We start from the raw sequence: 26,263 nt of genomic DNA, 5'->3' as shown, positions 1-26,263 counted from the left end.
TGGGATTTCTTTTCTTTTCTTCTTCTTGTTTTTTTTTTTTTTTTTTTTTTTTTTTTTTTTTACAAAAGCAATGTTGGAAGTAAGTAGAATTTCAAAGTAAAGAAACTTTTAAAGCACCATGAAAATTTTAGAGAACATGTGTTCTCTGTTTTTCTCAAGAATGGAAGCAGAACACTTCAGTTAGACCTTTAAGCATCATTATATGAATTTCAGAAGTGGTATTATTACTGAGATGAAGTGATATGTTTTATTTTTGCCATTTTTTTTAAAGTCACATGCTCATGTTTCTGAATTTCTTGGGAGTAACATTCTCAAAACAAGTTACATATAATTCTAGGTTCAGAAAAATAACAACTTTTTTGTTTGTTTGTTTGTTTTTTGAGACAGAGTCTCATTCTGTTGCCCAGGCTGGAGTGCAGGGGCAAGTTCCCAGCTCGCTGAAACCTCTGCCTCCCAGGTTCAAGCAGCTCTCCTGCCTCAGCCTCCCTAGTAACTGGGATTATAGGCAGGCGCCACCGCGCCTGGGTAATTTTTGTATTTTTAGTAGAGACAGGGTTTCATCATGTTGTCCAGGCTGGTCTTGAACTCCTGACCTCAGGCGATCCACCCACCTTGGCCTCCCAAAGTGCTGGGATTACAAAAAATTAGCCAGGCATGGTGGCAGGTTCCTGTAATCCCTGCTACTCGGGAGGCTGAGGCAGGAGAATCGCTTGAACCCAGGAGGCAGAGGTTGCGGTGAGCAGAGATGTGCCACTGCACCCAGCCTGGGCAACAAGAGTGAAACTCTGTCTCCAAAAAAAAAAAAAAAAAAAAAAGATTTTTTTAAAGAAATTCACCAATACATGTTGTGTATACACACGTCCACATACATGAGGGGCAGGCTATAGTATTACCTTCAATATTATTGAATGTTTAACAACAAAACCAACTATAGCTATGACTCAGTTTATAACATATTTACCCTTAAAAAGTTTACCTAATTAGAAATGTATATGTTAGTAAAAATTTTGACACTTTAAAGAGAATTTTTAAAGAATGGAATCCTGACTCATTTGTTTTCTGAAGTGATTACAGATTTCCTTTGAATTAAGTTGGGGTTATGTCCTGAGAAACCCATCCTAAGTTGAAAATACCATAAAATGAAAATGCATTTAATACACCTACTGTACCGAACTTAATAGCTTAAATAGCTTAGGCTAGGCGGCCTTAAACATGCTTAGAAGACTTAAGTTAGCCAACAGTTGCGCAAAAGCATCTGGCAGCACAGTACCCTGTAGCGTATTGGTTGTTTACCCTGATCTGAGGCTGATCGTGTGGCTGAGTAGGATGATGTGGCTGTGTGGCTGAGTAGGATGATGTGGCTGACCGGGAGCTGCGGCTTGCTGCTGCTGAGAGAGGGTCATGAGAGAGGATCACCTGGCATATTGCTAGCTCGGGAAGAGATCAAAATTCAGAATTTGAAGTAGGGTTTCTACTGAACTCATATCACTTTCTCACCGTTGTAAAGTTGAAATATCGTAAGTTGAATCCTCATAAGCCGGGGACCGTCTGTAAATTGAAATTAGCCTAAAAGACAGCAGTAGTATTGTATTTCAAAAGAGAAAATGTTATTTTGCATAATTGCCTTTACTCTGTAAAGTGTTTCAGACAGATTTTTTTTTTTAATAGAATTTATGATCTCAGTACCATTCCTTGTTCTTAAACTAAATGTCCAGCTTTTGGTCTATTTTCTTTTTTATTCCACATTCCTACTGTCTGTTATCATTTTTTTGATATTTATATGGTTTGAGTAGCAGGCAAGTTAAAAATTGCAATTTAAAATAATTTTTATGTGCTTTTTAAAGTGAAGCTAAGTTGGATTTTTAAAATAAGACTTTTTTCTGATTACAAAAGGATATTTGTTGTGGAGATTTGGAAATTTCTTCTTTTTTTTTTTAATGAGGCCTTGAGATTTGGAAATTTCTAAGTAGAATTTTGACACATAATTCAAAATGACTGAAGAAATCTGCTGAATACCTAATGAGTCTCTTTAGAGTTGGGTGGATATTAATTAGACCCAACTTGATTGCTGGATGGAAAACTTGATTGCTCTCAATATGGGGTATATTTGAGAACAGTAAAGGAATTAGTACAATAATGGGGTTGATTGGACAATTGGTGTTTTAGCTACTGTGATGGTCATTAATTTAGAGATAATATAGGATAGTGGTTAAAAGTATGGATTTTGTGGCTTGGACCTGGACCTGGATTCAGTTCCTTACCCCACTACTCAGTAGTCATGTGACGTTGCACGAGTTATCCCTTCATGCTTGAGTTGTTTTTTTGTTTTCTTTTAAGACAGAGTCTCACACTGTCGCCTGGACTGGCGTGCAATGGCGCGATCTCGGCTCACTGCAACCTCCACCTCCCGGGTTCACACAGTTCTCCTGCCTTAGCCTCCTGAGTAGCTGGGATTACAGGTGCACACCACCACACCCAGCTAATTTTTTTGTATTTTTAGTAGAGATGAGGTTTCCACATATTGGCCAGTCTGGTCTCCAACTCCTGACCTCAAGTGATCTGCCCACCTCAGTCTCCCAAAGTGCTAGGATTACAGATGTGAATCACCATGTTTGAGTTTTTCTCTCCTCTTAACTGGGAATATTAATGGTAACTACTTGAGAGTTTAGTAGGATTAAATGAGATAATTAATGTAAAGCACTCTGTAAATGGTAGCTATTTATATTAGTAGTTGTTCACGAATCAGTAGCTGGAGCCACAGCAGTTTAAGCCATATTCTTAAATTTTACATTGCCATTTTATTTTATATTTATATATATATATATATATATATATTTTTTTTTTTTTTTTTTTTTTTTTTTTTTGAGACTGAGTCTCACTCTGTCGCCCAGGCTGGAGTGCAGTGGCCGGATCTCAGCTCACTGCAAGCTCCGCCTCCCGGGTTCACGCCATTCTCCTGCCTCAGCCTCCCGAGTAGCTGGGACCACAGGCGCCCACCACCTCGCCCGGCTAGTTTTTTGTATTTTTTTAGTAGAGACAGGGTTTCACAGTGTTAGCCAGGATGGTCTCGATCTTCTGACCTCGTGATCTGCCTGTCTCGGCCTCCCAAAGTGCTGGGATTACAGGCTTGAGCCACCGCGCCCAGCCTATATTTATATTTTTATGTCTAACTTTATAGAGTAGTCTAAACAAGTTATTTATCAGACAGACTAAAGATGAACATTAGTAGTAGCTTAAACTCAAGTTTTAGCATTGTCCTTTCTTGAACCTCTATAAATAAGAAAATAATTGATTAAAAATCAATGAGTTATCAGTTATCAAGAAATATGTGTTTTTCTTTTCCTTTTTTTTTTTTTGAGATGGAGTCTTGCTCTTGTCACCCAGGCTGGAACGCAGTGGTGCAATCTTGGCTCACTGCAACCCCTGCCTCCCCGGTTCAAGTGATTCTCTTGCCTCAGCCTCCCAAGTAGCCGGGATTACAGGCACCCACCACCATTTCCGGCTCATTTCTGTATTTTTAGTAGAGATAGGGTTTCACCATGTTGGCCAGGCTGGTCTTGAACTCCTTGAACCCGCCTCGGCCTCCCAAAGTGCTGGGATTACATGCGTGAGCCACCTCACCCTGCCAAAATATGTGCTTTTCTATTAACCTTCTTTTAGGGATGAGGAATCTGACATTGAGGGGTGATGCACAGATGATCAGTTGAATGCAATAAAATATACGTCTGGCCCGATTAGTTACTTTCTGCCAGGAATTATTTACTCCAAGTGTTAAAAATGTATTATCTCATTTAATTTTTACAACAATCTTTTGAGCCTAGATATAGTTACTAACCCCAATTTACAAATAAACTGACATTTGGCCAGGCGCGGTAGCTCACACTTGTAATCCCAGCACTTTGGGAGGCTGAGGCGGGTGAATCACCTGAGGTCAGGAGTTCAAGACTAGCCTGGCCAACATGGTGAAACCCCATCTCTACTAAAAATACCAAAAAAAAATGATTAGCTGGCATGGTGGCAGGTACCTATAATCCCAACTACTTGAGATGCTGAGGCAGGAGAATTGCTTGAACCTGGGAGGCAGAGGTTGCAGTGAGCCGAGATCGCACCACTGTACTCACTCCAGCCTGGGTGACAAGAGTGAAACTCCAACTCAAAAATTTAAAAAAGTAAAATAAACTGACATTCAAGGATGTAATAACTGGTAGAGGCAGGATTCAAACTCAGGCAACCAATGGCTCAACTCATACACAATACTCCTGTCTCAGAATTCTAGAGTGCAAGTCCAACAATAGGCCTGCATTTAATAGGAGGAGTCTTCTTCCCAGTCTCTGATGACATATTTCCAGAAGTTTTATGCGCAATTGAACACAGCATTGGCAACTTAAGTACAGTGAGCATCCAAATAAGGCCAAAAGCATCCCAGCTGGGACAGGCTTGGTGATTGCATCTTGTTTGTTTTTTTTTTTTTTTTTTTTTTTTTTGAGAGGGAGTCTCGCTCTTGATGCCCAGGCTGGAGTGCAGTTGCGCGATTGCGGCTCACTGCAACCTCTGCCTCCTGGGTTCAAGCAATTCTCGTGCCTCAGCCTCCTAAGTAGCTGGGATTACAGGTGCCTGCCACCACGCCTGGCTAATTTTTGTACTTTTAGTAGAGAAGGGGTTTCGTCATGTTGGCATAGGCTTGTCTCGAACTCCTGACCTCAGGTGATCTGCCCGCCTTGGCCTCCCGAAGTGCTGGGATTACAGGCATGAACCACCACGACCGGCCAGTGATTGCCGTCTGTTAAAGTGGAGATTGAGCTTTTTGTTCACTTGTTTTCTTTTTCCTCTTTTCACTCACTTTTATAAAGTAAATGAAAATATTTACATAATTGTGCATATACTACCAAACAGCAAAAATAGTACACTGCTGAAACTGACCTGGCTGGCAAGTGACATCTCTGTATGCTAAATGTAGCTTTCTGAAGCAGATGTACAAAAGCAATAAGAAAAGCAGTTTTGTTTTGTTTTTGTTTTGAGACGGAGTTTCGGAGTTTCGCTCTGTTGCCCAGTCTGAAGTGCAGTGGCGTAATCTTGGCTCACTGCAACCTCCCCTCAGCCTCTCAAGTAGCTGAGACTACAGATGCGCACCACCATGCCTGGCTAATTTTTGTATTTTTAATGGAGACAGGGTTTTGCCATGTTGGCCGGGCTGGTCTTGAACTCTTGGGCTCAAGGAATCACCCGCCTCAGCCTCCCAAAGTACTGGGATTACAGGAATGAGCCACCACGCTTAGCCTGAAAAGCAGTTTGGGATAACAGTAATGTTCGTGATTACAGATTGTTTGAAATAGTAGCTACTATTTCGTTACATTGTAATACATAACCATTACTCTTTTAGCCAAGCATTCTCATGCCCTTCTTTGGATGATTTTTTTTTTATTCAATGTTTTTTCAAACTCCTTTTCAACATACTTACCTGTTCCAGTCAGACTGTGCTTCAGTAAAACCCTGATTATTCTTTTTGTTTTACTATTCCGACTTGTGATTCTTCATGCCAGTGTTACATCAGGAAGGGTGATGGACCCCTGATTCCCTTCATCTACAAGTCCTTCTGTAACAATCTCACACCTTTCATGTGCTGAATCACTGGGTAGCATCTGGGACATTTGTTTGAATATGCTGGGAATCATTCTCCAGTTATTTAATTTATGGGATTCCTTATTTCTGAAGTTATATAGAAAGTTCTTCAGGGCAAACCTTTTCTTTGGCCTTCTTCAGAAGGCCACATAGTACTGTGTACTATTTATGGTAGATATCCAACAAACTTCTGGTGAACTCAGTGATTCCCTATTACTCCATAAAACCATTTTAAAAGAAAGAATTTTCATGCTACTATAAAGACACATTCACACGTATGTTTATTGCGGCACTATTCACAATAGCAAAGACTTGGAACCAACCCAGATATCCATCAATAATAGACTGGATAAAGAAAATGTGGCACATATACACCATGAAATACTATGCAGCCTTAAAACAGGATGTGTTCATGTCCTTTGCAGGGACATGGATGAAGCTGGAAACCATCATTCTGAGCAAACTATCAAAAGGACAGAAAACCAAACACCTCATGTTCTCACTCACGAGTGGGAGTCGAACAATGAAAACACATGGACACAGGGAAGGGAACATCACACATCGGGGACCTGCCGGGGGGCAAGGGGCTGGGGGAGGGATAGCATTAGGAAAAATACCTAATGTAAATTATGAGTTGATGGGTGCAGCAAACCAACATGGCACATGTATACCTATGTAACAGACTTGCACGTTGTGCACATGTACTCCAGAACTTTTTTTTTTATTTATTTATTTAAGTTCTAGGACATTTGGGTTGATTCCAAGTCTTTGCTATTGTGAATAGTGCCACAATAAACATACGTGTGCATGTGTCTTTATAGCAGCATGATTTATAATCCTTTGGGTATATCCCCAGTAATGGGATGGCTGGGTCATATGGTATTTCTAGTTCTAGATCCTTGAGGAATCGCCACACTGTTTTCCACAATGGTTGAACTAGTTTACAGTCCCACCAACAGTGTAAAAGTGTTCCTATTTCTCCACATCCTTTCCAGCACCTGTTGTTTCTCGATTTTTTTAATGATTGCCATTCTAAGTGGTGTGAGATGGTATCGCATTGTGGTTTTGATTTGCATTTCTCTGATGGCGAGTGATAATGAGCATTTTTTCATGTGTCTGTTGGCTGTATGAATGTCTTCTTTTGAGAAATGTCTGTTCATATCCTTTGCACGCTTTTTGATAGGGTTGTTTGTTTTTTTCTTGTAAATTTGTTTGAGTTCTTTGTAGATTCTGGATATTAGCCCTTTGTCAGATGAGTAGATTGCAAAAGTTTTCTCCCATTCTGTAGGTTGCCTGTTCACTCTGATGGTAGTTTCTTTTGCTTGCAGAAGCTCTTTAGTTTAATTAGATCCCATTTGTCAATTTTGGTTTTTGCTGCCGTTGCTTTTGGTGTTTTAGACATGAAGTCCTTGCTCATGCCTATGTCCTGAATGGTACTACCTAGGTTTTCTTCTAGGGTTTTTATGGTATTAGGTCTAACATTTAAGTCTCTAATCCATCTTGAATTAATTTTCGTATAAGGAGTAAGGAAAGGATCCAGTTTCAGCTTTCTACTTATGGCTAGCCAATTTTCCCAGCACCATTTATTAAATAGGGAATCCTTTCCCCATTTCTTGTTTCTCTCAGGTTTGTCAAAGATCAGATGGCTGTAGATGTGTGGTATTATTTCTGAGGACTCTGTTCTGTTCCATTGGTCTATATCTCTGTTTTGGTACCAGTACCATGCTGTTTTGGTTACTGTCCAGAACTTAAAGTATTAGAAAAAAAAAAAAAAAAGCTGGGTGCAGTGGTGGGCGCCTGTAATCCCAGCTACTCGGGAGGCTGAGGCAGAAGAATCACTTGAACCCAGGAGGCAGAGGTCGCAGTGAGCCAAGATCACGCCACTGCACTCTAACCTGGGCAACAGAGCGAGACTCCATTTCTAAATAAATAAATAATAAAAGATTTTGTCTTCCTCCATTACACACAATTTAATTTATGGTTTCTAATGTTTTCTTTATTTTCAATTTTTTAATCTCATGTTCCAGACCAACTATATATTATTTGGAAAATATAAGTTTAGAATAATGTAATAATTTATTGTTTTAAATATATCTATTAATAATATATAGTATTGATGACAATATGGGACAACTTGGGGCCTCTGCTAGTGAGAATATGCGTTGGTACATCCTTTATAGAAATCATTTTATCATTGTGAATCAAGGACCCTAAAAAAATTAATTCTCAGTAATTGTACCAGACACGTATCCTAAGGAAATAGTAAGAGATACAAACAAAAAGTTTATGTATGTACTGTGTATTTATCACAGTATTCTGACTTCCTGTAACACAATCTTGAGAGCAACTTAAATAGCCTAAGAGGAAAATTATTCAATAAGTTGTAGAACACCTTACACTAAAAATTATTGTGGAACGATATTTGATGTATAGGGTAATGTTTGGATATAACTTTAAAAGCTGCCTCTTAAGCTGCATATTTACTATAGTCACAATTTTTTTAAGCATAGGTATGCATAAACACAAGTGAAAGGAAATATATCAAAAATATAAAAATTGATTATCTCTGGATATTGGAATTACAGGTGATTTTTATAATATTCTTTATGTTTCTTTATATCTCCCAAATATTCTACAAGAGGACATATTACTCTAATATGAAAACAAATGCTCCTTTTTCAAGGGAAAAAACTTTATGAAAATTAACGGGTGTGCAATCATCTATCCAACAGATATTTGTATTATATATCAGTACCTTCTATGACAGTTTCACACATCTGTGAGTGGGAACATTTGCCTCACAGTAGGGCTACTGCTTTAGATTCAATTTCCAATATAATTTTTTAAGATTTCTATTAGGCATTTTATTTTGAGCTTTTTCACAGACCTGTGTTTATTTACTGGCATGCTTTGTTTTCTTAGCTGCGTAAATGCTATTTGCAGTGTATGGGGGGTCCCACAGTTTCTAGATTTAGAAGCATTTACAGCATTTGATTGATTCCTTTCCTAAGTGTTTGGAAAATAAAACCTGAGTCATTGGGATTCTCTTTTTCACAGAATTGTGTTATTGTTCTTTGCTTTCACTGTGGCACACCCCGTTTTGTAATTGGCCCTTGGTGAGATTACAGAAACATTTGTTGCCACCAGTGCAGTCCGCCTTAGATTTACACTGTCAGGTTCTCTGAGCTGTGATTATGTGTTCAGAAGGCAGTCTCAGTGAACTTCTTGAAGTGAGAAGGTTGTAGCTTTTAATACAGTCTCAGAAGCCTATGGGACAAAGTTCTTGGGCAAGGTTCATCCCTTCTTGTTGCTCTGTCCTGAAAATAACCTGGCTAGTCACCCTTTCAAGGTAAGTTTTACCCACTTAGCTTCTAGGATTTTGTAAAATTCTAAATCTGGGTGAGAAATACTTGTATGCCAGTTCCTGTCTAAACCACAAAAGAGCTGCATGTTGCCTCTGACCTGACCGTAATATACTCTGCATAAAATCAGTTTTTCCTTCCTGTTTCAGGGCTACTTTCAGTTTCTTCCTATTTCCCTGATACTCCTGTACTGGCGTTGGCTTCAGTGCACTGTCATTAACCGTAGTGCCTTACAGTCTTTTCTTCTATTGGTGAGCCTTTTCTGAATTTTTGTGGAACAGAGCTTCTACTTTAATCTTTAATTTGTGCCCTTCATAACAGAACTCACATTAATTCTTCTTTGGGTTATCAGCTTCTAACACCCAAAAGTCGTTTGTCCTAAACTAATCACTGAAATATGAATCATTTTCCAAAAGGAAATGCTGTGCCAGATAAGCTAACTGCCACTCAGTGATAGAACTCAGAACAGAATTCACGTTGTCAGATTCCCAAGTCTGGGTACCAACCACGATCTGGTTGGAAAGAGCAACTGCTGTCGTTTGAGAGCATCCACAATACTCTGTACTCTTGAGTAGCTGGTTCTGCATTTTGCTTTTTTGGTGGTGCCCCTCTTGAGGGGGAGGTGGAGAGTATACAATTTGGCATGTTTTTTCATTGTGGTTCCTCTAGTCCCCACCAGTCAACTGTGACTACTATGAAGTGCTTTTGAGTACAGGGCTATAAATACTAAAATCTGTTCCTTTGCAATTTTTGGTATTTGAGCTTTTCCAGAGAACAAATAGAAGTATTTGATGAGCTTAGAAATGTGTAGAGGAACAGTGAAAAAGACTTCTCCCCAAATGGCTGCTAAGTAATTATATATTTTTCATCATAATTAAATATTCTCAAAATTGTATGTCAGTGTGTTGAAAACAATGTTTTTAAAGAAAATATTGGCTGGGTGTGGTGGCTCACACCTGTAATCCCAACATTTTGGGAGGCCAAGGCAGGTGGATTGCTTGAGCTCACAAGTTCAAGGCCAGCCTGGACATCATGGCAAAACCCTGTATCTACAAAAAAATTAAAAATTAGCTGGGTGCGACTGGATGCTGTGGCTCATGCCTGTAATCCTAGCACTTTGAGAGGTCAAGGTGGGTGGATCACCCAAGGTCAGGAGTTCGAGACCAGCCTGGCCAACGTGGTGAAACCCTGTCTCTACTAAAAATACAAAATATTGGCCAGACGTGGTGGCGGACGCCTGTAATCCCAGCTACTTGGGAGGCTGAGGCAGGAAAAGTGCTTGAACCCAGGAGGTGGAGGTTGCAGTGAAATGAGATCATATCACTGCACTCCAGCCTGGGCAAGAAGAGCAAAACTTCGTCTCAAAAAAAAATTAGCTGGATGTGGTGGTGCATGCCTGTGGTCCCAGCTAGTCAGGAGGCTGACAGGGGAGAATGGTGAGATTACTTGAGCCCGGGAGGTCGAGGCTGCTGTGAGCTTGATCCTGGGTGACAGAGTTGAGACCCTGTCTCAAAGAAAAACAAAGAAAAGAAAAAATGTCTTTAGCATTATTATGTATGGATATTTTTAATGAAAACAACTTTAGTTATAGAGCTGATATATTTGCATTGCAAGTCACAAGATACAGAAAAGTATAAAATACGAAATAATAGAATGCACCTACATTTCTAATACTCCTAGGGACAACCACTGTTAAGATTTAGTATCAGATGCTCTTTTTCAATGTATGCACTGAAGGTTCACTTGCAAACTCACAAAATTGTATATATGTATGATCATACCACACCTGTGTTGTGACCTGCCTTGTTTCTGCAATATCTTTCCATGTGGGTAAATTGAAATTTGTATCATTTTGTTTAATGTCTTCAGTTGTTGGATGTGCCATAATTTCTTTTCTTTTTCTTTCTTTTTTTTTTTTTTTTTTGAGACGGAGTTTCGCTCTTGTTGCCCAGGCTGGAGTGCAATGGCGTGGTCTCAGCTCACTGCAACCTCCACCTCCCGGGTTCAAGTGATTCTCTTGCCTCAGCCTCCCGAGTAGCTGGGATTACAGGCGCCCGCGACCATGCCCAGCTAATTTTTTTAGTAGAGACGGGGTTTCATCATGTTGGCCACACTGGTCTCAAACTCCTGACCTCAGGTGATCCACCCACCCTGACCTCCCAAAGTGCTGGGATTACAGGCGTGAGCCACTGCACCTGGCCTGGATGTGCCATAATTTCTTTGACTATTTCTGTATTACAGGCATTTAGGTTGTTTCTAAATTTTTCTACCCAAGACAGTTTTGGAAAAATTGTTATGTGTATAACTTGAATATTTTACCAATTTTTAGTTTTTAATTTTTATACACATTGCCAAGCTACTTTAAACAATTAAAACAAATGTTGACTAGCATGGTATCATAAACTTTCATATTAGCTACTTATCAAAGCTTGGTTTTGTCTTTCCTGCTGCAGTTGGTTGCATTTTTCTCATGCTGTATTAACATCTGAACTTTCCAAAGGATACAGTTGTGGTTTTCAAGACAGTTGGTTCAGCAGCTGAAAACCTCATGATATACTACTTTCTCTACTTTTTTTTTAAGCTAACAGTAGTGTTCTAAGCAGAAGAGAGTTTTTACTCTTAATTGTGCAATGAGAAACTGCATGCTTTTCTAAGATTGCTAGAATTTGCTTTTTGGGATGAAAAGGCTGCATGCGGGGATTTCCTTTTTCTTTCTTACAGAGATATAAAGCTAGGGTATATATGAGATATACTACATTTTGTCTGAGAATCCCACAGTGTCCAGTCCTGTGGACAGCAGCTTCCCAACTAAAGTATCTTAGAGACATTATCTCTGCCAGCATAGCCATTCCAGCATGAGAGCAAAGGGCCTGCTGGTCAGGGCTTCCTTTCCTCATCCCCTCCCTCCCCATCAGGCCTGGTCCTCCTTAGCCTTCCAGTGTCACCTAGCTGCTCACCTAAGGATCTGTTCTATCTTCACTTCTGTGACTAATATTAATTCCTCTTTTTTTTTTTTTTTGAGATAGGGTCTTGCTCTGTCAACCAGGCTGGAATGCAGTGGTACCATCTCAGCTCACTGCAATCTCCACCTCCTGAGTTCAAGCAGTTCTCCTGCCTCAGCCTCCTGAATAGCTGGGATTACAGGCACACACCACCACATCCGGCTAATTTTTGTATTTTTAATAGAGACAAGGTTACACCACGTTGGCCAGGCTGGTCTTAAACGCCTGACTTCAAGTGATCTGCCCGCTTAGGCATCCCAGAGTGCTGGGATTTACAGGCGGGAGCCACCACCATGCCCAGCCCTATTAATTCCTTTTTTTTTTTTTTTTTTGAGATAGGGTTTCACTCTGTCACCCAGGCTAGAGTGCAAGTGGTACAATCTTAGCTCATTGCAGCCTCTTCCTCCCAGGCTCAAGCAATCCTCCTGCCTTGGCTTCCTCAGTAGCTGGGATTAGAGGCATGCACTACCACACCTGGCTAATTGTTTTTGTATTTTTGGCAGAGACAGGGTTTCGCCATGTTGTCTAGGCTAGTCTCCACCTCCTGGACTTAAGCCATCTGCCTGCCTTGGCCTCCCAAAGTGCTGAGATTACAAGCGTGAGCTACCACACCCAGCCTTAATTCCTTTTAAACCTTGTGTCATAGTTATTTAGATCTCAAGGGCATTGTCTATGGGTGTTTCTTTCTTTCTTTTTTTTTTTTTTTTTTGAGATGGAATTTTGCTCTATCACCCAGGCTGGAGTGCAATGGTGCGATCTCGGCTCACTGCAGCCTCTGCCTCCTGGGTTCAAGCAATTATCCTGCCTCAGCCTCCTGAGTAGCTGCGACTATAGGCATGCGCCACCATGCCTGGCTAATTTTTTGTATTTTTAATAGAGACAGGGTTTCACCATGTTGGCCAGGATGGTCTTGATCTCCTGACCTCATGATCCGCCCGCCTTGGCCTCCCAAAGTGCTGGGATTACAAGCGTGAGCCACCATGCCCAGCCGGATGTTTCATCTTTTTAACTTCTATTGCCTTAGTAAAGTCTTTTGCTCACCATAAATGCTCAATAAATTTTATTTTATTTTTATTATTTATATTATTTTATTTTTATTATTTATAGTATTTTATTTTATTTATTTTTATTTTATATTACTTTATTTTTGAATCTCACCCTGTCAGCCAGGCTGGAGTGCCATGGCATGATCATAGCTTATTGCAGCCTCAAACTACTGTCCTCAAGTGATCCTCCTGTTTCGATCTCTCAAATAGTTTGGTCTCCCTATATTGAGCAGGCTGTTCTTACACTCACGGGCTAGGCAGTGTTCCCACCTCTGCCTTCCAAAGTGCTGGGATTACAGGCATGAACCACCACACCCAGCCTCAGTAAAATTTAAATGGCTCAAGTGTTGATGACTTAATGTGTTACCTTTTCTAGGGCTATTTGTTGTTTTTGTTGTTGTTGTTGTTGTTGATTTTTGCTGATATTTTGGGGGAGAAAGTAGGCCTTGGCCTAAATTACTAGATTATTAGAACAAAACCTCAAAGCATTTATGAAAATTAATATATGACAGTTGCTTTGTTATCAAGCTAATAATACTATGGTTAGTTTAATAGCACCTCAGCTGTTAACTTATTTGGTTTATTTAGGTCGACTTATTTTTTTTCCTTTTTAATATTTAGCTTAGCTGGCTTTTTAAAATTCCATTCACTCTATTGTCTTTGAATAATTATGGCAAATATACTTAGAGAAATCCAGTTGTAAGTGTAAAGTTGACATTGAGTACTTATGATTTGCTAAGTACTTTAAATTTATTAGATTTTATTTTCACAATAGCCCTTCAAAGATGTATGTGATGTATCTGTGTTTGGGGCTTCAGAAAGGTGTTCCCTTAAGAAACTAATACAGTTCTAAAAATTAACACTGTAAATCAAAGACACTTTGTCTCAAGGGGACAAAATAACCCCCAGGCCTTGTAAAATCTGTCACTTGGTTGCCTATAGCAATACTGCTAGAGAAAGGCTACCTCAAGAAGAGATTTCACAACCATGGATACATAAACAAAGGGGAAGCATTTTTTGAGTCCATTCAAGCACTTCTTTGTAGAAAAGGAGCTTCATTCAGCCAGTTGCCTCATCCAGAGAAAAAAGAAGTACAAGAGGGGCAAGGGTCCCGTTCTTCCAGACGAGACTGTTGCTATCATTGAGTCACTATGTACCTTAAGGGTAGATGTTTACAGTGCCACCTGCTTAAATCTTTTCAGAGCTACATAGTCTATTGATTTTTTCATTCTTAGACCTGAAACAGAATGATAGTCAAGAAATTAGTTAAGTAAATCTTAAATAAGCTATGCTTCCTAATTCAGTGCCCTTGTACAATTCCAGCCTGTGTCCATCTATATCTCTCTCGCCCCCTCTCCTCCCTTAAAGAGATGAAGTCTCAGCCAGGCGAAGTGGCTCGCGCCTGTAATCCCAGCACTTTGGGAAGCCAAGGTGGGCAGATTACCTGATGTCAGGAGTTCAAGACCAGCCTGGCCAACATGGTGAAACCCCGTCTTTACTAAAATTACAAAAAATGAGCCGGGTTCAGTGGCGTGCGCCTGTGGTCCCAGTTACTCTAGAGGCTGAGGCAGGAGAATTGGTTGAACCTGGAAGGTGGAGGTTGCGGTGAGCTGAGATCATGCCACTGTACTCCAGCCTGGGCTACAGAGCGAGACTTCGTCTCAAAAAAAAAAAAAAGAGAGAGATGAAATCTCGCTATGTTGTTCATGCCAGCTATGAAACTCCTGGGCTCAGATGATCCTCTTGCCTCAGCCCACCAGGACTGGTTTTGTCTCTCTTAACTCTTGACTGAAAAAAAAAAAAAAAGCTATATTCATATGCATCTAAAAATACGGTTACCAAATTTTGTGGGGTGCAGCATTTTAAACCATTTAATCCAGGCTTTTGGAATGAAGTAATGGTCGCAATCTTTCATGACCAGTTGCTTGGCACTATACATGCTACAGTCCACTCAGCATTTCTAAACTATGTTGTTTTAATAATATGAACATATTCTAGAAGGCACAATTTTTAAAAATCTTTCACAAATCTTTCTTTGAGGTATAAAAGAATGGCATGATACCTATTGTAGTAAAGTCCTGAGCATGGCAAGGTAAAGTGGAGAGCACCTTACATGGTAAAGATAGACCTTTTACTTTCTAGGGGAGAAAAGTTCGCTTAAATCAATTACATCACTCTGATACTAAAACTTTAATCTCTGTTTTAAGAAGAAAACAGAAAATATGTCTGGTCGTTACAGAAAAATACTCTAGATGTGACATGCCCAAGGAAAAATCAGAGATCCCTGGTATCTACCACACATTCCTACCTAGAAATTCACTTTCCAGAGCATTTTTCTATACAAATCTTGGAGGCTCTTTATATATATATATATATATATTTTGCTTTAATAAGGTAGGCTTTTATCTTAGAAGGTGACAAATAGAGTTTCTAATTAAATACAATAAAGAACTAAATGAGAATATTCCCTCTGTTGACTTTTGGTCACAGCAAGTCTGTAAAGTAATAATGTGAATGGTAAGAGTCCATTCTCGTGAATCTGTAATCCTACGTAATATAGATTTGTGGCACATTATGTTGTCAAAGGATTGTACCTGAAAATGACTTGTGCAAATATGTCTATATATAATGTATTTCGGCACTAATTTACTATAAAATAATAGTAGCCAACTCACAGTATTTTTTTTTCCTGTATGAGACACTTGCCATTTGGTTTACATATATAGATACCTAATTCCAAAAAAAAAGAAAAACTCTGGAAACGAAAAGCATTTTTCATAAATTTGTCTGAACTAATTTGGTGATAAAACATGATGTGAATTTACTTGAGGCTATTTATAGACTTTATTTTACTTAATCTGAATATTTCCTGCAGAAATATTAATGTGCTTGATTGTAGGTCACTGCCTCAGATCCTGCTAGTTCTGTATGTTGAATAAACATCTGACTTTATTGAATTATATGTGACTTATTTTGTGTATCTTCAAAGCAACCTCCTTTATTTTTGTTTTGGGGAAGGAGAATTGGGGGAGGGGGAGTTGGAAAAAGTATTTGGCCTTTTTTTTTTTTTTTAAGAAAAGTCACTAGTTTGCATCATAATATTTGTCCTGAATCTAAAAGAAATATATTGCACATACGTTTCAGTTCCCTGAAGTGATCAAAATAAATGTTGAATTAGATTAATGTTGCCTACACTTAGAATACAAAGAGCCTTTGATTTTCAATAGAAAAAAAAATCTGTGTTGCTTTTTAATAGGATATGCATCTTTGTTTCCCTTTATTTGAAACCTTGAAATTACTAATCTTAGCTTTGAAACATATTTAATAACCATAGTTGCTATCTCTGCTTATTTGGTTGTAGTCCCAGCCCTTGTCACTGTTAATCGCTGTGATAAGTAGAAAGAATTCTAGGAACCTCCCTTTCAGTTATCCCTATGGAAATCTTGTTTTTAATAGCACTTTTCTTTCTGGGCTTGCATGACATTTTATCTTTCTTTTCCTTTCTTTTTGCCGTTTGCAAAGACTCTTGGGAGGATTTGACAGATTTGGTGGAGCAAATGCGCGATGATACAGAAGGTGCGTGCCACACCAACATCTTTCAGCTTTTTTTTTCCTTGCTTTTTAAAATTTTCTAACCACCTTTTAATTGTTTTCCATAAGAGGAAATGTCAGTTTTAGGTTTTATTTCCCATGGCAATAAGTGGGAAATCTTTATGTTTTGGTTCCAAGTAAAATAGTGTCAATGTATGTTTATGTTGCTTTTTAAAGATATTTGCTGATAACGTGTTTAAAAGAGACATTATTTCAAGATTACATCGAGCTTTTGCTATGGCTGTTTTTTCGCTTGTTGAGACAGTGTAAATTTTATTACTCATATAAATATATGTATGTGTATTTCTGTGAATTTCACAGCAGCCAAAAGCAAACAGATCCCACGAATCTAGTGTTTAGCCTGGAATGTTGCTCTGATTTGTAGATTTCCATAACATTACACACTTTCAACTTTGTCGTGTAATAGCATTCCTTTCTGGTATAATTATTTTTTGTTAATTTTTTCTTCTTCATGCAAGAGACTGAAACATGGAATGGTGTGATTATCTTTTTAAAGTAGCATGTATGTTCTAATGTGGAAAGGTTCCCCAAACCAATCAGTGTTTCTTCTGTATCAAGGCAGCTAACTATAGGGAGCTCAGGGTGATTTAAACATTTTGTACTAAAAATAGAAAAATTGAGATTTGGCTCTACTTTATCATTTTACATGTTCCCACTTTGCTTTAGCACACACACCCTGACACATACACATCCACCACTCTGCCCAGACTGACCTTTCTCTGCCCACGTCCTCCTCTCCTACTTTGTTCCTGTGACATCTCATGTGTTTACACCCTTCCCCCTCCTGTGCCTGTGGCAGGTGTGCCACCTGCCAACCCTTCAGTCCTTATAGGATTTCCACAATTTACTCTTTGACAGCTTTGGCCCACATTCTTTTCTCCATTCACTTGCTCCTGCAGAACTTGGAGCTTAATGAAGACTTTTTACTTGTTCTCTAATTCTTGTGTGTTTATCAACCTAGTTAAAGGGTAAACTCCTTCAGAACAGAGATTGTCTTAAACTTCTTGATATCCTTAATCAGACCTGGGATAAGTACTACCCTCAGTAGGTCTGGTCATACCAAACAAAATCAAGGCAGCTTTCCCCTCTGTTGATGCCCAAGAGTATCTTCTTCTTCAGCACTTGCCTTTGAATGTGGGAATTCTGAAATCCTGAGTGTCATCTCGTTTCCTTTTGTCAGACTATTTTTATGGCGTCTTTGATTCTGCTTTTAATATAACTGATTACATATAATTCAGTGAAAGAACAAATCAGTATTGTCTAGTTAATTGACAGTTCACAGACGAGAAAAAAGAGAAGGGTGTTGATTCATTTAGTGTGTAATGTTTACTATTGTGTTGGCTGCTATTATTATATTTTATTTATTTATTTATTTTGAGACAGAATCTCACTCCATCGCCCAGGCTGCAGTGCAGTGGAGTGATGTCACGTCACTGCAAGCTCTTCCTCCTGGGGTTCAAGCAATTCTCCTGCCTCAGCCTCCAAGTAGCTGGGATTATAGGTGCATACTACCATCCCCAGCTAATTTTTTTGTATTTTTAGTAGAAACGGGGTTTCAGCATGTTGGCCAGGCTGGTCTCGAACTCCTGACCTCAAGTGATTCACCTGCCTTGGCCCCTCAAAGTGCTGGGATTACAGGTGTGAACCACTGTGCCTGGCCTATTATCATTATTATTAATAGTTATTGGCTAGGCACCACCAGGTTTAAGGCTTTAATTCCTTTGATAGACTAGATATTAAAGAAAAAATGCTTCATAAAATTTATCCCCTTCTAAAGAACTTTACCGTGACTCATCACAGGCAAGATTCTATTTCTTTAATACAAAGTATTAATAATGTAAGAATCAAGCCTACTGTGAGAGTCAGACTCCTTTTTTAAATTTTGTTTTTGCAGGAATTTTTGTGGATGGTTATTATAGGTGAACTCCAAAAGGGAGAGGAGATGAACTTTAACAGTATAGTACATAAAATATCCAGAAAATGTTGATTATGTCAGTACCTTGATGATCTTAATAGATTTCCAGTCAAGTAATATATGGTAATGTTGATCAAGATCCTCTTTACAGAAAAGTCTTTCTGAAATGCAGTTTAAAAACAAAATGAGAATGGGGAGAGGGAGATGGCTTCACTTCAACTCTTTTGATCATTTCATTCTTCTTGATATCCTTCTCTACTTTTCTTGCCTCATGGTCTCAATCACAGTTATGTAAAATTCCAGCATTTCACACAACTGTATTACATAACTTGGAGATGTTATAAATAAGTGCTAGTACCAAAAAGAAATACGTTATGGAGTATTACCTGCACATAACACACAATAGCAATTCAGGGTCTGGGGAGAATCCTCGTTTCAGACTCAGAAAAAGCTGATGATATATGCAGGCTCAGATATTTTCTGGAGACCTTCAACTGCTAAGCTGTTTTCAATTCTGTTTCTCATCTGTTATTGTAGATGTGCCATAACAGTTGGCTTTTATTTCCTTTTATTTTTTTTGAGAGGAGGTATCACTGTGTTCCCCAGGCTGGAGTGCAGTGGCATAATCATAGCTCCCTGCAGCCTCGAACTCCCGGGCTCCTTCCTCAGCCTCCTGAGTAGCTGGGACTACAGGCCATGTGCCATCACACCTGGCTAATTTTTATGTATGAATGTATGAATGTATGTATGTAATGTATGTAGAGACAGGGTCTCACTTTATTGCCCAGGGTCTCAAACTCCTAGGCTCAAACGATCCTCCCACTTCAGCCTCCCAAAGCACTAGGATTGGAGGCTTGATCCACCGCACCTGGCTATAGTTTGCTTTTTAATAGATAAAGTGTTAACACTGGCTTCTGGCCTCCTAAAAATTTTTAAAATAACAGACTCTAGTGGGTTACAGATTTGAACTGGTACTTGTTTTTGTTTTTTGTTTCAGTTCTGTCACAATTGAAGCTTCTTATTTCGATTTTTTTTTTTTTTTTTTTTTTTTTTTTTTGAGATGGAGTTTCACTCTTGTTGCCCAGGCAGGAGTGCAATGACATCGTATCCGCTCACTGCAACCTCCACCTCCCGGATTGAAGCAATTCTCCTGCCTCAGCCTCCAGAGTAGCTGGGACTACAGCCACATGCCACCACATCTGGTTAATTTTTGCATTTTTAGTAGAGACAGGGTCTCACCATGTTGGTTAGGCTGGTCTTGAATTCCTGGCCTCAGGTGATGTGGCCACCTCAGGCTCCCAAAGTGCTGGGATTACAGGCATGAGCCACTGCGCCCGGCCCTTTGGAATTTTTTTTTTTTTTTTTTTTTTTTTTTTTTTTTTTAGGAGACAGGAGTCTCACTCTGTTGCCCAGGCTGGAGTGCAGTGATGCAATCTCAGCTCACTGCAGCCTCCACCTCCCGGTTTCAAGTGATTCTTCTGCCTCAGCCTCCTGAGTAGCTGGTACTACAGGTGCATACCACCATGCCTGGCTAATTTTCGCACTTTTAGTAGAGATGGAGTTTCACTGTGTTTGCCAGGATGGTCTCAATTTCCTGACCTCGTGGTCCACCCGCTTTGGCCTCCCAAAGTGCTGGGATTGCAAGTGTAAGCCACCGCACCCGACCTGAACTATTTTTTACAGTGATGATTAGTTTCATATTCTATGTGTTTGTAACTTATATCTACTAGAATATGAAGTGTCTTCTTAGGGTAGAATTGTATTATGTACAACACCTATTATATTGCATCTCCTTTCCTTATATGCTAGTAATTTGTGTCTAAAATGTTTTGAAACTCACTAGGGAAATTATGAACATTAAATAATAAAAGGCACATAGCTTATTACCTTTAGTTTTTCAATAAGTATCGAATTCCTGTCTGTACTCATTACAAGCCTTTTGAACAGATTTTGTAAATTTGCAGTTGCCCGGATTACTGCCCGTCTCTCCGAGGATTAAAATGGTCAGGACAGTACTTGAATTTAGGCAATAATATACCTGTGTAAAATTTTACCTACCAAAATTGCATACTAGTTCCTTAATATTTGGGGGCAGAGGGTGTTAAGACTTGATGCATGTTGAAAAACAGAAGAAACATATCTTAAGAGATTTTATTAGCTTCTAGCACTGTGCCACATCATCATTCAGTAAGCTTATTAAGTTAAATAAAATTGGAATGGTGGTTCACTTCTATAATCCCAGTACTTTGGGGAACCGAGGCAGGTAGATTACTAGAGCTCAGGAGTTCGAGACTAGCCTGGCCAACATGACAAAACCCATCTCTACTAAAAATACAAAAAATTACTGAGGCAGGAGAATTGCTTGAAACTGGGAGGCAGAGGTTGCAGTGAGCTGAGATCGCGCCACTGCACTCCAGCCTGGGCAATAGAGTGAGACTCCCTCTCAAACAACAACAACAAAATTGGTGGGGCGTGGTGGCTCACGCCTATAATCCTAGCACTTTGGGATGCCGAGGTGGGCAGATCACCTGATGCCAGGAGTTCAAGGCCAGCCTGGGCAACATGGTGAAACCCCGTCTCTGCTAAAAATACAAAAAAATAGCCAGGCATGGTGGCAGGCGCCTGTAATCACAGATCCTGGGAGGCTGAGGCACGAGAATCGTTTAAGCCAGGGCGGCAGAAGTTGACGTGAGTCAAGATCATGCCCCTGCACTCAAGCCCGGGCGACAGAGCAAGACTCCTAAAAAAAAAAAAAAAAAAAAAAAATTAGCCAGGTGTGGTGGCGGGTGCCTGTAGTCCCAGCTACTCAGGAGGCTGAGGCAAGTAAATCACTTGAAGCTATGAGGTGGAAGTTGCAGTGAGCTGAGATTGCACCAGTGCACTCCAGCCTGGGTGACTGAGCAAGACTGTCTCAAAAAACAAAAAACAGTTATGTATATATGGAAGACCATAATAATTGCAGTAGCTAACAACTTTTTTCCTTAGTATATTCCAAGCACTTCTAAATGCTTGCGTATAAGAACTTGTTTACCCTTCAGAACCCTGTCACCATTTTATAGATAAGGAAAGTGACGCATACAGAGTTTAAGAAAGTTTCCCAGTGGAATACTAGTCAGTTGTAAAAAGGAACAGACCATTGATACGTGCAACAACCTGAATGATTCTTCAGAGAATTATGCTGAGTAATAAAAAGTCAATTTTAATGGTTACGTACTGTATGATTCTATTTACATAACATTCTTGAAGAGATAAAACTATAGAAATGAACAGATTAGTGGTTGGCATGGGTTGAGGATGGGGTAGGGGCAAGGAGGGATGTGGGCATGGCTATAAAACGTCAATATGGGGGATCCTTGTTGTGATGGAAATGTTCTGTGTCTTGACTGTAATTCAACATCAGTATCCTGGTTATGATAATGTACTACAGTTTTGCAAGATACCCTTGGGAGAACTAGGTTAAAAGTACATGGTATCTCTCTATATTATTTCTTACAATTTCATGTGATTCCTCAATTATCTCAAAACAGAAAATGCAACAAGAGAAAAAACTTTTCCCAAGGTCACCCAGCTAGGGAAGAGTTTGAATAGAGTTCAAACTCCCACAGACCAGCTTTAGAGCTTGTGCTGTTAACCACTACACCAAAGTTCTTTAAACTTATTTGACACAAGAACCACTGTAAAAATACATCTTCATCCAGAACTCAGTACACCCATCATTTATTTGTATGTATCTTAGAAGTTTCCTGAAACAATACATAACCTTACTATATAGGACATAAAATTGATTTTGTGACCCACTAAAGGGTTGTGACCTTTGTTTGAAAGACACTCTAGTATCCTGTGCTGCCTCTCTGGTATATATCCATTTGTACTCTAGCCACTATCTAGGTGTGTGCCAAAAAAAAAAAAATTCCTGAAAGGACTGTTTTGGCTCTGTTTCCAGCCTGTAATTGTGTGCATACTTTAAAGGCTAGGCTAGTAACCTTGCATACTTCTATTTCTCTTTAAAACATCTCCTTGTGAAAGCATCTTTTCTCTTAATTGTTATTATTGTCCTATGCTGATGACTCTCTAACTCCAAACTTCCATTTGCATTTACAACTATGTGATCAAAAATATCTTGAAAGCTGGGCATGGTGGTTGCATTCCTGTAGACCCATCTATTCAGGAGGTTGAGATGGGAGGATTGCTTGAGCCCATGAGTCCAAGTCCAGCCTGGGCAACATAGTGAGACCTTGTCTTTAAAAATGATATGTTGAAAATCTTTCCACATAAATATCCTTTATGATATCCAAAACCAAGTTTATTTTGCCCTTTACCTCCATAACAGTTACTCAACTTTGTCATTTCCCTTTATAGCACACTGTTTCAGTCTCTCAGGGCAAAAACCTTGGTGTTATTCTTGACCCCTTCATTTCCTTTCTCTCTTCTAATGACTATCTAAACTTGAATCACTACAATTCTTCATGGCAGACCATTTTGATTCTCTTCCCTCAAATTCATTTTGCATAATATTCTCAGATTAATCATCCCCAAACAGAATTTTAGTTACGCTGATTCCCTGCTCAAAACTACAGTGGTTCCCATTGCTTCCTTCATTAATATCCAAGTCTAGTTTCAGAGACCTCTTGATCTGACTCTACCCTACCTGTGTTTTCCAGTTCTCCTCAGTGAGAACTCCCCATTCCACTCTTATATTCTCCACCTGACCTCACACACCCATTCCAACCACTTGGAATACTGTCCTTCACGTGTTCTGTGATACCACAACATTTAGGATCTACCTCAAGTACTGCAGTATATTGAGATTTATCATGCTTTTATTCATATTACTTTTGGTGTTATCTCATTTGGAGTACAAATGTACAATATTCCAGGGAGTTAAACTAAGGACAGCGATTATTCATGGTTTTTGTCAGATCTGAGGTTTACCTGCTTTAGCAAACTAATAAAGCCTCTTACTGTTTCTTGGATACTGGCAAAAAATACAAGACTCCTAGGTCAGAGGCAAAGGACTTTATTACTCATGACAGTGCAAGCAGCCTGAGCATCTGCATATCTGTGCCAGTTCCTCTTGGACCAGAGTCCCATGGGGTGACACCGTATGACTCAGTGACATGCTCACACGTGGTAGGTTTGTGTTGCAGATGAAGAAGGCCAAGTTGGGAGAACCCATTGTTTTTATAGGAAGCAGTAAGAAAGCCTCCTCTCTCATTATCAGCTCCATAAATGGCCCAGGAAAAAGTGGTCAGGGCCTTATAGTCTTGATATAAGCCAGTAAAGAAATGTAGGCACACAAGAGGTCCAAGGAGGATTGTCTCCCCCAACATTTTACAGATGAAACAGAAGAATGAGAATTTCCCCCAGCATCACTCAAGGAATATGAGAGAAACAGATCTAACCCTTCTAGATCATAGATCTAACTGTGAGATCGTATCATGGCCCTCTCACATCCATTTAAATTGTTTCTTTTTCTATTTTTTTTTTTTTCGATACTAGGTAAAGCCCAAAACATTTAAATTATTTTTATGCAATAAATTGAGCAAAGCAAGGAACTCTTGGGTTGTATTTACCACCTAAATTTCTTATGTTGTATCAAAACAAAGGTTAACTGTTGTCCTAACTTCTAAATGTTTCCAGAAATCTAGGTATTCTTCTGCAGCATGGAATGCTCAGGTAAAGGAAACTGAAGAAGTCTGGGAAACTTTCCAAAACTAAAATTGTTATTTTATGATATGGGAGCCCAGTGAAGAAGAAATCAGTGTGTTTCCTAGGGAGCTCTTGTGCAAGCTAATTTTTTTTTTAAAAACTCTATTAAAGATTAGAGAAATGTACACCTAACCAAGAATGAGTAAGAGTATATAAAAAGAATGGTTTTGGTTAAATAAGCTGACTCATTTCAATGCTAAAGCCCATCAAAAGGGTTTTTTGTTGTTTTTGTTGTTTATATACAGGAGGCCAGCAGCTAAACCTTTACCTGGAGCAAGAGAAAGCAGAATGTCTTTTTTCTTTTCTTGTTTTTTTTTTTTTGTTGTTGTTGTTGTTTGTTTTTTTTTGTTTGTTTGTTTGTTTTGAGACAGGATCTCACTCTGTTGCTCAGGCTAGAATGTGGTGGCACAGCTCACTGCAGCATCCACTTCCCAGGCTCAAGCCATCCTCCCACCTCAGCCTCCCAAGGAACTGGGACCACAGGTGTGTACTACCACACCCAGCTAATTTTTTGTGTGTTTTTTTATGGAGAGAGGGTCTCACCTTGTTGCCCAGGCTGGTCTTGACTCCTGTAGTCAAGCTGTCCATCTGCCAGCCTCAGCCTCCCAAAGTGCTGGGATTACAGGAGTGAGCCACCGTGCCCAGCCAGAATTTTACTTCTACTTTACATTTTTTACTTTTTTAATTATGGAACTTTTTTTTTTTTAGAGACAGAGTCTCAACTCTGTTGCCCAGGCCGGAGTACAGTAGCATGATCATAGCTCTCATAGCTCACCGTAGCTTTGATCTCTTCCTGCCTTACCTCAGCCCCAAGTAGCTAGGACTATGGGTGCATACCACTATGCCCAGCTTAATTACACAACTTTTTATATTACGTAAAAAGAATAGCTTAATGAGCTCAAATATCTCCATCACCAGCTTCAGCAATTATTGCCAATCTTATTTAATACCTCCATGTTTGTTTCTGGAGCATTTTAAAGCAAACTCCAAACATTACATCTCAACACCTGTAAATCCTTCAGTGTCACAACTAACGAAATTGACAACAAAGTCTTATAGTGTCTCAGCCCGTTTTCAAAGTCTGTTGATGGTCTCAAATATGTCTTTTTTTAGTTGGTTTATTTGAATCAAGATACATACAAGATATATATTATTATTACATCTAAATATTTTAGTTTTTTTTTCTAATAATAGCCTTATTGAGGTACAGTTCATATACCATAAAGGTTATCACTTTAAAGTATAATTCAGTGGTGGTTAGTATAGTCAAAAAGTTGTGCATCCATCACCACTCTCTAATCCGAGAATATTTTCAACAGCTTTTCTAAAAAGAAACTCTATACCCATTAATAACCACTCTCTATTCTTCCTCCTCCCAGCCACTGGCAGCCACTAGTCCATTTTCTGTCTCTGCAGATTTTTTTTTTGAGGAGCTTCTTCAAGTATTTACATTATGTCTCTCTCCGTAGATTTGCCTATTCTGGGCATTTTATATAAACAAAATCATAAAATATGTGGCCTTTTGTGTCAGGCTTCTTTCACTTAGCATATGTTTTCAAGGGTTATCCATGTTGTAGCATGTATCATAACTTCATTTCTTTTTATGGATTAATATTTTATTGTATGGGCATATCTTATTTTGTCTATTTATCGGTTGGTAGACATTTGGCTTGTTTCACTTTGGGGCAAATGATGAATACTACTGTGAACATTAATGTATACATTTTGTGTGGATATATTTTTAAAATAATTTCAGCTTTTGTTTTCGATTCAGGGGCTACATGTGCAGGTTTGGTACATGGGTATATTGTGTGATGCTGAGATTTGGGGTATGATTCATCCTGTCACCCAGGTAGTGAGCATAGTACCCAACAGTTAGTTTTTCTGGTTCCCTCCCACCACCCTCTAGTAGTCTCCAGTCTCTATTGTAGGCATTTTTATGATGTGTGGACATGTTTTAATATTGAAAATGTTGAATTGCTGGGTCAAATAACTCAT

General features: G+C 39.2%; 1 protein-coding gene across 5 annotated transcripts in view; it reads left to right on the top strand.

The window, feature by feature from the left end:
* Positions 1-26,263, top strand: part of RUFY3 (RUN and FYVE domain containing 3) — a 110,063-nt gene that overhangs the window by 22,320 nt on the left and 61,480 nt on the right. For 2 of the 5 annotated variants that reach the window (XM_023190256.3, XM_023190259.3), the window contains exon 2: positions 16,552-16,605. The exons of the other annotated variants lie outside the window; for them this stretch is intronic. In XM_023190256.3, coding sequence (XP_023046024.1) covers positions 16,552-16,605 — 54 coding nt within the window. The remainder of the gene's footprint in view (positions 1-16,551; positions 16,606-26,263) is intronic. 5 annotated transcript variants of the gene reach the window in all.

Source organism: Piliocolobus tephrosceles, chromosome 3 (genome assembly GCF_002776525.5).
Source record: "Piliocolobus tephrosceles isolate RC106 chromosome 3, ASM277652v3, whole genome shotgun sequence".
In the NCBI taxonomy this organism is placed as follows: domain Eukaryota; kingdom Metazoa; phylum Chordata; class Mammalia; order Primates; family Cercopithecidae; genus Piliocolobus; species Piliocolobus tephrosceles.
This window is presented reverse-complemented; position numbering and strand designations above follow the sequence as displayed.